Source organism: Gossypium raimondii, chromosome 5 (assembly GCF_025698545.1).
Source record: "Gossypium raimondii isolate GPD5lz chromosome 5, ASM2569854v1, whole genome shotgun sequence".
Lineage (NCBI taxonomy): Eukaryota > Viridiplantae > Streptophyta > Magnoliopsida > Malvales > Malvaceae > Gossypium > Gossypium raimondii.
In genome coordinates, this window is record NC_068569.1 from 3152578 (window position 1) to 3166737 (window position 14160).

The following is a 14160-nucleotide window of genomic DNA, read 5'->3' on the forward strand; positions in this document are numbered from 1 at the left end:
TGGGAGATAATGTTGTCTTTACTCTTTAGTTTGATGTAATACAAGGCTTTGCCTTCTTTTCTACCCCAACAAAATGCATGCGCAATCATCTCTCTTCTTTTTCTAAAACAAACTCTCTGATTTGTCTCTAAAAGTAATCAAGCTCTAAATCTAGTTTGCTAGGTGGCTTGCCGTTACACTTTCCTCTCCTCTCTTCCTTTCCTTTTTCTTTGTCCCTTTGTTTCTATCCTTTATGAAAAGTTAAGCCTTGAACTGTGGTTCAGTTATCTACTGGCCCAAGGATGGATCCATTGATGGGATGCTACTATCCATTGATGGTTAGTAGCTCTTTTCTCCTCTTTTGCAATAGAGTTTTTATTTATTTATTTATCGAGGAGGATGAGATTGTTGTGAAACTACATGACTAATTAGTTTGGTCGATGTTATCTTTTTCTTTTCTCTCCTTTCTTTGTACTTTTTTTCATCCTATTTTCTTAAACTTTTCCCTGTTTTCTATTTTCGGTGTAATTTCTTGTATTTGTTCTTTTTATTTGTTTCTGTTTTATTTTGTCACTAAATTTGACTCTTTCGTTGCGACAATAGGGATATAGTTGATCCACGGATTCAACGCTCTCACACGCGAGTTTTTTGCATGTACCTGTCTGTAAGTCTTGTTTCCAAACATTTGTTGTTGATTTGGTTTGAGTTCTGAGTTGGGTTTTACGTGATCTTGAGCTCTATGTTTGGGGTTCTTTTGGTCCCCATTTTTGATCGCCTTCAGGCAATGTACGTAATAGCTATATACTAGTAGTATTGGCCACCTTTTTACAAGGAAGGATGTTTATGTTAAAAAAAATTAAGAGAAATGATTTTCATAAGCAACAAAGCCTATAATCACTCACTTTTTCCAAAACTAAGTTGAATGTGAGATTCTAACATGTGAGAGCTTATTATATAGACAGAAAAAATAAATAAAGAGACGCAAAATAGTAAGGAAAAACATTGAACAAAAAAATTTATAACATACTTCATTTTCATGTCCTTGAAGTCTATACTTCTTCAGTTTTTGTAATAACTTTCTTCGTGTAGCCTTGCTGAACAACTGGAAATCCGTATCAGCATTAGCCATGCACACATACTTGGCTTTTGATGCTGTTAGATATATCGTATTGATAAATTAAAGGTATTGTTATCTTTGAATGATGCTAAAAGATCAACACATTCTCAAGATTTTGTCCACTGACTCTGAAAAAAACTTAAAAGGCACCTCTTGCACCAATGAAGAAATCGAACGTGGTGGAAACTCATGACTGCTAAAGCTGGTTTAATCCAAATGGCACCTTCATTGCCCATGAGTCATTTATTGAGGTCATGTGTCCAAATCATACATGCGCTAGTTTTTTAGCAGCCATGTTACCATGCACTCTTACTTTTTAGTGGTCATAGTTTCTAGTTTCTACTCTTTGACCACTTCAGACAAATTCTCAAACTTTATTCAAAGTCTATTAACATGATACTCTAAAATAACCGTATGCAAAATTTATTTTAGATGATGCATTCAAGCTAAATAAATTCAATGTCTCATGTATCTCTTTATCTGTAAAAGTTCAATAATTATTGTTTGGGATCTAATTATAAATTTTAAAAATTTCAAACATCTAACAGAACATTTAAAAGTTTTGCTAATGTGAGAGAAACGTGTATATAAAATTAAGTGAGAAATTCAATTTTTAAAAAAAATAAATATAACTTATCTATTTTTATTTGAAAATTTTATAAAAAAATTTTATTATTATATTAAAAAAACAATCCAGAGGGATGCATATTTCTCTCAAGAAAAGATCCACTTTGATTTAAAAAAAAAAAAACTATCCAGCCATTTATAAATAATGGTGGGGAAGTTGTAGTTAGAATCCACAAAGGAAAATAGCTTTGCTCTAATTTTAGTTCCTTTAACATCGTCTGAACTGATCCATCCAACCATTCCAAGGAAGAGCTGAAGTTGAAATATCATGCTTTTTGACTAGATCGGCTGATGGCCAAATGCTCTAATTATAGTAAAAAATAAAACAAACAATAAAAACTGCTGATAAACTCAAATGGCAGCCATTTTTTTCTTTTTCCTTTCGTTTTACAATACAGTTGTTGAAGGAACGGGCCAGGTCAAATTGCCTAAAACAAGGCAATGGCGGAAATAGATTCTTAAAAGTTCATTTCATGACCAAATATCGCATTGCATTGCGTCTAAACACCGGCAGAAATAAACCCCTCGACTAGGCTTTTTCTCCCTTCCCATCTTTCTTTCTTTCGTCTTACAAATAAAATATTATAAAAAAAAAATTGTATATCGGGAGGTGGAGGGGCGCGTTTGTGACGGTGGTCGTGCCGGTGACAAAAGTTCTGGATTTGTTCCCTTGAGATATGGCTCCTCCTTTCTCATCTGATGATAATATACCGACCAACACCACTGCGGTGGCCATCGACAAAGATAAAAACAGCCCACATGCTGTACGTTGGGCTATTGACCATCTCGTGGTCTCCAATCCCTACATCATCTTGATCCATGTTAGGCATAGAAACCGTAGGTACCCTCTCTCTTTTCTCGTAGTAGTATTATTGTTATTATCTTCGTTGCCTTGTGACGCAAGAAAAGAGTTAATGAAACTATTGATCTTAAACCTTCCTTTTTCTGGTATATTTTTGTTCTGAAATCCAACATGCAGTGGGCGAAAGCGAATCTGATTACGACATAAACCAGCTTTTCATTCCTTTTCGCGGCTACTGTGCACGCAAAGCGGTAAACAATCATCATGCAGAACAGTATTATAATTGTTTGTAATCAAATTTCAAGCTGATATCCAATTTTTCATTGTCAAGTTCAGATTCAATTGAAGGAGGTTGTCCTGGATGATGCTGATATCTGTAAAGCACTTATGGACTATGTGAACAAAAACTTGATTAACAACCTAGTTATTGGCGGAGCAACAAGGAATGGTTTATCAAGGTTAAGCAATATAAATCTTCTTTCCTTCTTTATTCAAGCTCGAATTTATTTCTTTTCATCATTTTCTAACGATCAAAGGGGTTCAGTTATTTGACGTATAGGAAATGCAAGAATGACATTTCGGCAAGCTTGATCAAAAGTGCACCGGATTTTTGTTCTGTGTATGTGATTTCCAAAGGTAAGATACTGACAATGCGTACGGCACAGCGACCTATATCGAACACTGCTACCCCACCAAAGGCACCAAGCGGAATGCCACCGCCAATTCCGTCGGATCAATTTGAAGACGATGGAAGCAGGTGAAGGAAATTTGGTTTTACATTGTTGTTTATTGATTGGATATTGGTCCGTTGTTGACATTGTATCTAAAACAGAGCATATTATGCGCGGGGAGGGTCGAGAAATGCAGGAGCGGATAGAATGTCAGTGGATAATACCCCGAAAGCCCCTATGCGTGACCGTGACAGGCAAAGAAGCTCGCCAGGAAATCTGTCATTTGACATTGATTCAGCTATGCGAGCGGCACAGCCTTCATCTAGCCAAGATTCTTTGTCTAGTGACTCGAGTTTTCCAAACAAACGCTCCCATGGATCTATCGATTTTTCAGACCAAAATTTAGATTTTTCTGTGATTTCCGGTCCCTCTACGGGGCAACTCCCGCAAAGCTCTGTAAGAAGAATTGACAGATAGTGAAATTTTATTCTATTTTACAGTAAAGCATTGGCTGTTTAATGGAAGAATTGCTAACATTCATGGCCGTGAATTGCAGCGAGACATAGAAGCTGAAATGAGAAGGTTGAAGCTTGAACTTAAGCAAACCATGGATATGTACAGCACAGCTTGCAAAGAAGCTCTTACAGCCAAGCAAAAGGTAATCTTATACCAATATAGTCTCAACTCTTAAATTTCTATCAATTAAAGCAACAAGATAATACCAAGTGTCAATAACACTAATTTGAGAACATAATTAATGGACTTTTTCGAGTCCAGGCTAATGAGCTTCATCAGTGGAAGATGGAGGAGGCTCGTAAGTTTGAGGAAGCAAGGCTAGCTGGAGAGGCAGCTCTTGCCATGGCAGAGAAGGAGAAGGCTAAGTGCAAAGCTGCCATTGAAGCAGCTGAGGCAGCTAAGAGGCTAGCAGAGATGGAAGCACATAGAAGAAGACAAGCAGAGCTTAAAGCCAAGAAGGAGGCTGACGAGAAGAATCGAGCTTTGAATGCTTTGGCTCATAATGATGTTCGGTATAGAAAATATACCATTGAAGAAATAGAAGAAGCTACTGAAAACTTCGAAGCACATAATAAGATCGGAGAAGGAGGCTATGGACCTGTTTATAAAGGCAAACTTGATCACACTCCGGTTGCCATCAAAGTTTTAAGACCTGATGCTGCTCAAGGAAAGAAACAGTTCCAGCAAGAGGTTAGCTGTCAATGTTGGGATATCAAACAAAGATTATCATGTTCTTAAGATCATTTAATTTCAGTTGGAAAAGACCAAACAGGATGTTGGCATGGTTATCTTAAGCTAATACTTTGTTACCTGTACAGGTTGAGGTTCTTAGCTGCATGAGACATCCAAACATGGTCCTTCTCCTTGGTGCCTGCCCTGAGTATGGATGCCTGGTATATGAATACATGTTCAATGGCAGTTTAGAGGATAGGCTGTTCCGAAGGGGCAATACTCCTCCACTTTCATGGAGGAGACGATTTACAATAGCTGCTGAAATCGCAACTGCCCTTTTATTCCTTCACCAAGCAAAGCCAGAACCACTAGTGCATCGGGACCTTAAGCCGGCTAACATTCTCTTAGACCGAAATTATGTGAGCAAAATAAGCGATGTCGGCCTAGCACGGCTAGTTCCACCTTCTGTAGCTGACAGTGTGACACAATATCACATGACTTCAGCTGCAGGGACATTCTGTTACATAGATCCGGAATATCAACAAACAGGCATGCTAACAACTAAATCAGACATATATTCCCTTGGAATAATGCTGCTTCAGATTATTACAGCCAAGCCTCCAATGGGTATTGCTCACCATGTTGGAAGGGCCATTGAGAAAGGAACTTTCGCCGATATGCTTGATCCAGCGGTACCAAATTGGCCAGTTGAAGAGGCTTTATCATTTGCTCAATTAGCACTCAAGTGTGTGGAGCTGAGAAAGAGGGACAGACCAGATCTTGGCACTATCATAGTGCCGGAACTTAACCGATTAAGAGACTTGGGAAGTAGCTCTGACTCGCATAGCCATGGATGCCAGGGTAACAGCGGTGGTTATAGCAGTGATGGTAACACCGGTGCTAATGGTCGCAGTTCGAGGTCGATGCTGTCAGCAGATAGTCAGGTTTGAGACTTATCTATCATTCACATTAAATTAGATGCATTGCTTGAAAAGTTTATGTATTTCAAATCATAGCCAAATAAACAGAAGAAACAGGAATAGTTACAAGAACGTCTTCAGACAAGTGACTATTACTCAAAACCTGGTTTACTTACATAGTTTTGTTGTGTAATGGCTAGGAATCATTGACTAAGACTGCAAATTCTGACCCTTAAGAAACGGCAAACTGTAATGAAGATGGCACTAACTGAAGTTCCAACATAGATTGAAGGACTGAGAGAAAGAAACTGCTTGCATCTAAAGAGAAACAAGATGAAGAGGGATGGATGGATGCTGGATTATACAATATAACATAGGAATGTGTATATTTACAGGATCATTTTAGTACTTACAAAAAGCTGCTTTCGGAAATTAAGCCTTATTAAAATTACTTCATGTCTGTGCTTGCAGAACAATTAGCAGCTTTTTTTTTTTTTTTTAATTTATCTTTAAGAATTGAAAACTTACTTCCCGTCTTATATTTAGATGTATAATATATGAAAGTCGTTCATTAGTATCACAAATCATAATGATACACACTGAATCATCTAATAACACAGGTATTTTTTTCTTGTTCTGGATGAACATGGCCTGACAATTAGTTCCAAGCTGGCCTATAACAATTAGTTCCAACTCATACAAAATGCTGCTACAAGCAAAGAATTCCCTAGAAAGCTGCAATGAGGAAAAGGAGAATCAGGAGAGCCCTCTTATGAAAGAAAAGCACAAACAATGAATAAAGTTTTAAGGGTGACATATTAAGCAAAGTTGAACTTATGATAAGAAAAAAGGTATAGAATGGTATTACCAACCAAGTTCAGCTTTGGATTCCCCCCTGCCATGAAAGCGAAAGCTTCAAAAGCCAAGCAGATTAGCACTAATGTATTTTTAACCATCTCATTCGATGTCTACTTTTTTTCAGTAGTATGATGTAATGCAATTATATTTGAAGGGTTACCAATTTCAAGCTATTTAGTAATCAATGCTACCTAGTGTTATTATGTGTCCAAAATATTGGCCATTTCGTTGTTTAATCCGATCGATTTAACAATTGAAAAAAAAAAAAAGTTGTGGAAGTAAATCTTTCACTTTACAGCAAAGCATCATAAACCATCATTAAGGAAGAATCTAAACCAGACTTTTAGAAGAGCCATACACACGCTTGTATAAAGGTGCGTAGTTTTCATTTGGCATTTGTGTCGATAAAGCTTCAGAACATATAGCCATAACTGGTTTCTTTCAACTTATGTTACAAGAAAACTAAAGAAATGGTGATGGGTCGAGTTTTCCAAGGAAGCAAATGGCTGAAAATAGGGATCATGGGCATGATCATGCTGGCTAGAGTAACATCCGAGCATGAAATGGGGACACCATCAGACGGGTCACTATGCATCAGCGAATGCACAACATGTCCAGTCATTTGTTCACCGCCACCTCCGTCGCAGCTGAAGTCGTTTTCACCACCGTCACCATCAGTTCACGACTCACCACCTGAACCTGATTACATCCCACCACAATTACCTGACTCTCAATGCTCACCACCACCATTAGAATCGGTATCACTTCCATCTCCATCTCCACCTCCACCTCCACCACGGCCACCCTCACCCCCGCCACCACCAGCACCTTCATCGTATTCCTCAAAGGCTAGTCCACCACCACCTCGTTTTGAGTACTTCTACAACGCACCTAATGGTCAAGGGCCACCTGCAATAGTAGGACCAATCCAGTATCCCTATCCTTACTACTATGTATCAAAGGCTTCCCCTCTTTCTTTTCAGGCATCCTTGTCACTTGTAATGCTGTTTTGTTTCACTGTTTTGTTATTGCGTTGTTGAAGGGTTGACGTTTATATGTTCTTTTATGGGGAGTAATGGTATCTCACAGGTAAATGTAGAGAAATCAGGAAGCCATTTGGCCTGTTCATTTTTTATGCTCGTTTATCATTCTATTTCTGGGGATGTTTAGACATAAATTAATTATAATATATCAGGTTTTTGTTATTCCTCATTTGTTTGGAACTTGTGCAAGTGTTCTTAATCTGTTCATCTATCATAAATTTAAAACTTAGCAACAATAATCACAATTCCTAAAAATTAGTTTTCATGATTATAAAGCATAAAGAATACCTATTAAGCTAATTAAAACATTTCATCATAATTTACATAAAATGAATTAATGTATATACATTGACGGTAGAATTTTAAGATGATTAAAAATAAATGATATATTTCATTTTTAATCCCTTAATTTGTAAAATTAAATAACTCAATCTATACTTTAATTCTGCATTTTCTAAGTTCAAAAAACAAACAAATAAACTCCAAATTACAGTCTGATGTTCATCTTCGTAAGACTAGTTTAGGTTGGAATCAGTAAAAATAAAAAAATAATTATAATAATACATTAACACAGCGTTTTGTAAGTTAAAAAAAAGGGGTCTAAATCGGGTACCCGCCAGAATGCTGACATGGCCTGATATGATCAAGCTAACCGCTAACTCCTCGGAAGTCGGAGACTCACTACCAAAAAGTCATCCGGATCCAGAAATGTTCTAACTGGAAAAGAAGCTGTAGCAAACTAAAGTTGTACCGACTTTTTTTTTTTTCAATCTCCTTTAAACCAAATTCCGGATCTGTTCCAGGATCCAGCAAACCATAATTTGGCAATGGTAATGGAGCTACAGAATGGAGACATCGCCGTTTCCCTATCAGCGTCAGTGGCCTCCGCCATGGCCAGTCTCCTCCCTCTCGCTTCCGTTTCTCAACAGCCTTACGTCTCCGAGCTCCTCTCCTTCACTCTCGATCGCCTCCATAAGGACATAAGGTCTCTCTTCCTTTTTTCCTATTGTCTTTCTTGTTTTCTTCTTTTCTTTGTATAAGTTGTTTGATACTGAATTAAGTTTATTGTTCCTGAATGAGAAAGGAACCGGAGCTTCTTCGAGTTGACACGGAGAGGATTCAGAGGCAAATGCTAGAAGTGGCGGTTGGTAATTATCGCGCTTTCATCTCTGCTGCGGATGCGTTGGTTGCGATCAAAGAGGAAGTACCTTCTATCAATAAGCATCTTGAATCGATGGTAATGACCCTACTTTTTCAATTCATTTGAGCTATGGTGTTATGTAACTGAATAATAGTGGTACAGGCCACCTAGTGAATCTCAATTATACCGGTTACCTTTGCTAATTAATATGAGTAAGAGCAAAAAACTTGAAAAATAGCTTCAATTATCTTGTGTTAGAAAGTATCTTTGGATAAAGCATGAGGGCATACACTGTGTTTTTTTTTTTTGGTTTTCCTAATGTGTTTGCTTCTCTTTCTCTGTCCCCATATTTATAATGGTGAAAGAAGGCAGAACTTGTACATCGGGTAAAGTTACTCTACTTAAGAGGAGGAATCAATCACAATATCTCATGGCTTTTCAGATAACTGTGATCCCAAACCTGACATCCGGTTGCACAGAGTTTGTTGAATCTGCAGAACATATCTTGGAGAAGAGGAAGATGAATCAGACTCTGCTAGCAAATCATAGTACTTTGCTCGACTTGCTTGAGATTCCTCAGCTTATGGACACTTATGTGCTTGAATAAATTGTAAATGTTATTGAGACATTAATTGCTTCGAATGCACATTCTAGGATGCATAATTAAATTCAAAATTTCTGCAGATGTGTACGAAATGGCAATTATGATGAAGCTCTGGACTTGGAAGCATTTGTTTGCAAGCTCTCAACCTTGCACCCTAAGGGTGGGTTTGGATGGGCGCGGTGCGGTGCGTTTAGCTTACTTTTTGTCTCACGCTACAGCATCGCTACAGTATCTAATCTCACCGCCTCCGTTGTTTTTACACTAACCGTTAATAGGTAAACGCACCGCCCATCCAAACTCACCCTAAGTGAGTTAACTCCTATTATTTCCTTGTCAACTTTAGAAGACAATTGAGCGAGCTTTGCTTTTCCCTTCTTAAGAAGATTACCTGTTATTCAAGCAGTGGCTGTAGAAGTTAGGCAGACAACCCCATCGCTGCTCTCTCAGCTTCTCCAGAAGCTTCGCTCTAATATTCAGGTATTTATTTGCAAGCAATGAGTGAAATTTTATTTTACTTGGAATTTAGTGAAGTACATGGTCCATGTATTGCAGTTACTGGAATGTCTTCTAATTATTGGATATTTACGCCGAATAGGAGTGTTTGGCGAGTATGAAATGCGATTGCAGGTAACTTTTTGCACAGCTACTTCATCAATTTCCATCTCCGTTCCCTTATTTCTTTTTGGTCTTCATCATGTGTTGAAGTAATTGAGGGAGCAAATATAAAATAACAAATAATAAAAGGGAGGGACTGAATAAAAAGAAAATAAAACAAACTTGGATACATAGAAAATAACACCAAAACTTAAGAAACCATTTACTTCCACTTTTATTTTCCTTTTAACTCGTGGATATAAATGAAGAAATTCATGGCCCATTTATAAGCTTCCTAAGCCGGTTTAGACTAGATATACATACGTGTAATATTATTTTAATTTATGGATAAGATTATATGATGATAAGTTCAAAAGTTCTCTAAAACAATGAAAAAGATTGCAAAAGAAAAGAATCGGTGACTTCAACACTTTCTCTCATCAAACTTTTCTAACTCATTATTGTTTTTATGTCATCTTAGGATCAACAATTTAATTAGAAGAATCCAATCTTTCATATACGAAATTAAAATAAAATATATTCGTATAAAAATTAAATTATCGATAATGTATCTCCATATGTTTCATTCATGAGTGAAAATCAAAATTTTCATTAATTAAATTAGTGCTTAATTGTTGCAATTCAATTGAAATAGCATAAAAAAATTATAGTAAAAAAGAAAAGTCGATGAGGGAAGTGTTGAAGTCACCGACTTCTCTCTTTCCCGATCTTTCTTACCGTTTTCAGAGAACTCTTATCATCTAAGCTTATCCATAGATAAACTTATCCATAGATTAAAATGACATACTAACTCACGCATATAAATGAAGAAATTCATAGCCAACTTATAGGTTTCCTATACAGTTTAGATTAAATATACATGCATATAATAATTATAGATAAGTTTATCTATGAATAAGCTTAAATGATGACGAGTTTAAGAGTTCTCTAGAAAACAGTAAGAAAGATCGAGAAAGAGAAGTCGGTGACTTCATGTGTGCCCTTCTGACAGCATTACTTAATGTTTCAGTTTTTGAGATGCCGAGAGACGTGGCTCACTAGGATTCTTGCGGATGTGGACCAGAAAATGCTTATGAGTATTTAAAAGGGATGATAAGCTGTCATAGGATGCATCTTTTTGATGTTGTTAACCAATATCGAGCAATTTTTTCTGATGATGCATCTGGAAGTGAAGAGAACTATGACGGTGGGCTTCTTTTTAGTTGAGCCATGCATCAGATTAGTTCAGACCTTAAAACTCTTTCATGCTCCCAAAGATAACAGAGGGTGAATCACTGTCAAGTATTCTGGATCAGTGTATGGTGAGAAAAATTTTCGTTTCTAACAAGATCATAGTCAATATCAGCTTGTATCAAAAGATTTCACTTTTTGAGCGAACTTGAAAGGTAATCTGGTTTCAGATTTGCAGTAATGCTACTCTAACACCACTTCATTTTAGAATGGGGTTAATTGTGCAAAAGAAACGCTGCTCCTAGGTGGCTGATTCATACCTCATGTGAAACAAGTAACTTTGTTGCTTCCAAATTTGGTAATAGTCTGTTTTGTTCTTTGTTGTTGACACTTGACAGTATTGTGCAATAGGACTAGGTTGGGTTGGGCTGGATTTTCGAGGTTTGCTTCCATCTCTTTTTGAAGAGTAAATAAATAATCCTCTTTTTCTTGTTTCCCAAAACTGCGTTTTTCCTATATCTATGAGTAGTTACATTGATTTTTTTCGAAACTAAGGTGTTCATTTTGTCAATTGAAGTGATTAATTTTCTCGTCACGGTCTTCTCTAAAAAGATAAATAATAAGTATGAAATGTGCTCCATTTTTATAAGTGGGAATCCAACCTCTATACGATTAAAGGAAGGATGAGGTGAGCAAATAACACAATATACCTCGTGATTAATTACATTGACTTTCACCCTTTACAGAACAGTGCTGAATATATTCTCAAGGAATATGAAAACAGCGGTTGATAACTCTCAAGAATGCGGGAGGAAGTCAAAGTTAGGAATTATTGTTTTATGATGTCCTCAGATGAGTTTACTTTGGCTAAGTGTTACAGTTTGGGCTCACAACTTTTTCTGAACAATCTACATTTTGTTGATTAGTAACTTCTTGTGTTACTCGGCTCCAGTTAGTTTTGGATTCACACCGTTGGGTTCCACTGCCAGCCGTTGGCTTTTCAGCAACAAGTATTAGTTCCATCTTATCTTATGGAACAGCGCCGGTTGCAGTGTTAATTAACAGTAAGTTTGATCCATGCTTCTCAAAATGCTCAGTCTTATTTCTTGAGTCATAGTTTTGAACATTCAAAGTTGGAGATCACTTCTAAATTCAAGCTAGTTTTATCCATAATACTCTTGTATTGAGTGCAAAGGCAAAAGAGAACCAGTTTTTGTGTCTTAAGTTAGACTTTTGATGTTGGACCATAAGGAATTGAGGTGTTTCCTGTGTATCTGTGTTTTTTCATTTGGTTTCTAGCTAAAACTAGAAGAATTATATAAATTATCTGCAAAACTACAAACTATCGTGATAATTTTCATTCAGTTACTTGAATCTTGTGAGCAAAAGCTTTTTATTTTTTATTTGTTGTAAATAAGGTGATTTTCGAATAAATTATTAATCTCTTCATTACAGATGCTTTCCGAATAAATAAATGGTTGATCATGAAATATTTTCATTACAGATGCTTTCCGAATAAATAAATGGTGAAATATTTTTCATTCCATAAGTGGAAATTGACACGCTTTATTTCTTCTCTCCGGTGATTTGAGGTGTTTCTGTGGCATTGACTGAGCTACGTGCTTGTGCGCTAGTAAGTTTGAAGAAAGTTCTTGCTCAAGAATTAATTAAGGGGTTGCATTTGGATGCTCAGAGAAAACGAGTCTGGGCTTTTCCTCTCGCTTTGCCAAGCATTTATAGAGGTGCTTTCTAATGAAATTTGGCAGACTGTCCCCCCTGCCATTTCTCTTCACAAAGCATATTTGACAGCTTTCATGTAATTAAGTTCTCTTATTCATAGGTTGCTTTCCCACATAGTGCAACATGCTTTGGTCGTTGTTACCCTGGTGGAGCTGCTCTTATCATGGATGCTAAGAATTTATATGATGGATTTGGTCGCCTGTCGACAATCGCTTCATTGAAAGAACCTTCGAAACCAGTTCGTAACGTAGAAGAAAAGACCACTTCAGAAAATGGTGACTTTCGTCAGGCTGTTATGGAAAATGGTGTTGAACCCACAGGCACAATTGATGAAACGAGGATCTCAAATGCAGATGAGAAGGAAATAGAACAGTCCCATTTTGCAGATTGATGAAAAGCTTGGGGAAGTATCCTAGGTAGCGCATCATTTAAAAATTGTTTTACGTTTAACCACTCGATTTTTTATCTTAGAGGTTGGGGAAGTATCCTAGGTAGCTCATCATTTAAAAATTCTTTTCCTTTTAACCACTCGGTTTTTTATCTTAGTTGTTTGTAATTATTGGTCCATTCTTGCTGCCCGTAAAAGAAAAAGCAGATTTCATTTCAGAATATGATATAGATATGTCCTACTATATATGCAAGAAAGATTGAGAATACTATTTCACTAAGTTAGAAAACAGCAACATTTGCATTTTCAATTTACATTTTAAAGCCAAAATACTTTCTATTTTTGTTTGCTGAATACAGAGATTAATTTTAAATCAATATTAATGACTTCATTTTTAAGTTTTGAATTTTAGTTATTTGCACTTAGATAGATATAAGTGTTAATCTATGTAGTTTTAAGTATTTTTGGAATTCAAATTCGTTTAAGTTAACTTTGATCTCAAAAATGACAATTCATCGTATAAATTTTCTAAGGTATCGAAAATAAAACGGAAAAGTCATAAGAAAACAATGCTTATAAAGTTTTTGAGTAAATGTTCTCAAAGTATTATATTACTCAAAATGAAGTATAATAGGAAAAACTCTTATTTATAATAGAGTTCTTTTAGATCCAACGGTAGAATTTACTTTACAATTGAGATTGTTAAGGGATTTTATCTAAGTGCTTCACTTTACTATCAAACTTTCAAATAGATGGATTTTTCCACATCTTCCATGAATTAAGTTAATTCAAGTGGATCGAATGAACCCAATTCAATCAATTAACTTTCCTGCGACGTTTTGTGTATATTTATTATGAGTTTTGATCTGTGAATCGTGATAAGTAAATATGTGTATATTTTTATGAAATTTTTTTCCTATTAAATTATTCATTATCACTATAAAAAAAATAATGATTATATTGAGTGTATTAAAGTTATGATATGAGATCATGCCTAAATTCACTGTACATGATCGGCATGTTAATTAATTCAATTTATTTTTTTTGGTAAAAGGAAAAAAATATAGATCAATTACAAATGAGCAGTAAAGTCATAAATCCAAAATTTGACCATCATTTTTAATTTGATCAGCAATTTTTGAAGGTAATTCTTGAAAAACATAAGAATCAAAAGGAAAATCTTTCATTAACCCAGCTAGAGTAAGAGCAGCATTATTTGTCTCCTTCGAAACTTGTTTAATTTTTACCCTCCAATCTCTTCTACAAAGTTCTTAAATTCTTAGAATCAATCTTCTAT

General features: G+C 36.0%; 3 protein-coding genes and 1 pseudogene across 3 annotated transcripts; all 4 read left to right on the forward strand.

Moving 5' to 3' along the window:
* The first annotated feature begins 1810 nt into the window (after positions 1-1810).
* On the forward strand, positions 1811-5803 carry LOC105767731 (U-box domain-containing protein 52). The gene is made up of 9 exons (XM_012587303.2): positions 1811-2560; positions 2703-2776; positions 2862-2983; positions 3070-3282; positions 3358-3652; positions 3753-3854; positions 3974-4402; positions 4531-5328; positions 5505-5803. The coding sequence occupies exons 1-9, from the start codon at positions 2401-2403 to the stop codon at positions 5538-5540; spliced, it is 2229 nt and encodes a 742-aa protein (XP_012442757.1). The 5' UTR covers positions 1811-2400; the 3' UTR covers positions 5541-5803.
* An 829-nt stretch (positions 5804-6632) lies between these two features.
* LOC105766750 (ENHANCER OF AG-4 protein 2) lies at positions 6633-8312 on the forward strand. The gene is made up of 3 exons (XM_052631410.1): positions 6633-7160; positions 8009-8190; positions 8267-8312. The coding sequence occupies exons 1-3, from the start codon at positions 6633-6635 to the stop codon at positions 8310-8312; spliced, it is 756 nt and encodes a 251-aa protein (XP_052487370.1).
* LOC128032032 (conserved oligomeric Golgi complex subunit 8-like) lies at positions 7846-9596 on the forward strand. Its single transcript, XM_052630919.1, has 4 exons — positions 7846-8190; positions 8290-8442; positions 8789-8894; positions 9031-9596. The coding sequence occupies exons 2-4, from the start codon at positions 8335-8337 to the stop codon at positions 9213-9215; spliced, it is 399 nt and encodes a 132-aa protein (XP_052486879.1). The 5' UTR covers positions 7846-8190; positions 8290-8334; the 3' UTR covers positions 9216-9596.
* Positions 9308-13152, forward strand: LOC105767741 (conserved oligomeric Golgi complex subunit 8-like; annotated as a pseudogene).
* The last annotated feature ends 1008 nt before the right edge of the window (positions 13153-14160 follow it).

What these genes read in the sequence shown, in the direction of transcription:
- LOC105767731 (XM_012587303.2), top strand. Translation starts at nt 2,401, where the DNA reads ATGGCTCCTCCTTTCTCATCTGATGATAATATACCGACCAACACCACT. An exon ending in TTTGAAGACGATGGAAGCAG is followed by an intron (nt 3,283 to 3,357) that starts GTGAAGGAAATT and finishes TATCTAAAACAG; the next exon opens with AGCATATTATGCGCGGGGAG. An exon ending in TGCTGTCAGCAGATAGTCAG is followed by an intron (nt 5,329 to 5,504) that starts GTTTGAGACTTA and finishes TGTAATGGCTAG; the next exon opens with GAATCATTGACTAAGACTGC.
- LOC105766750 (XM_052631410.1), top strand. Translation starts at nt 6,633, where the DNA reads ATGGTGATGGGTCGAGTTTTCCAAGGAAGCAAATGGCTGAAAATAGGG. An exon ending in TTCAGGCATCCTTGTCACTT is followed by an intron (nt 7,161 to 8,008) that starts GTAATGCTGTTT and finishes GATCTGTTCCAG; the next exon opens with GATCCAGCAAACCATAATTT. An exon ending in CGCCTCCATAAGGACATAAG is followed by an intron (nt 8,191 to 8,266) that starts GTCTCTCTTCCT and finishes TACTGAATTAAG; the next exon opens with TTTATTGTTCCTGAATGAGA.
- LOC128032032 (XM_052630919.1), top strand. Translation starts at nt 8,335, where the DNA reads ATGCTAGAAGTGGCGGTTGGTAATTATCGCGCTTTCATCTCTGCTGCG. An exon ending in ATAAGCATCTTGAATCGATG is followed by an intron (nt 8,443 to 8,788) that starts GTAATGACCCTA and finishes ATGGCTTTTCAG; the next exon opens with ATAACTGTGATCCCAAACCT. An exon ending in GACTCTGCTAGCAAATCATA is followed by an intron (nt 8,895 to 9,030) that starts GTACTTTGCTCG and finishes AAATTTCTGCAG; the next exon opens with ATGTGTACGAAATGGCAATT.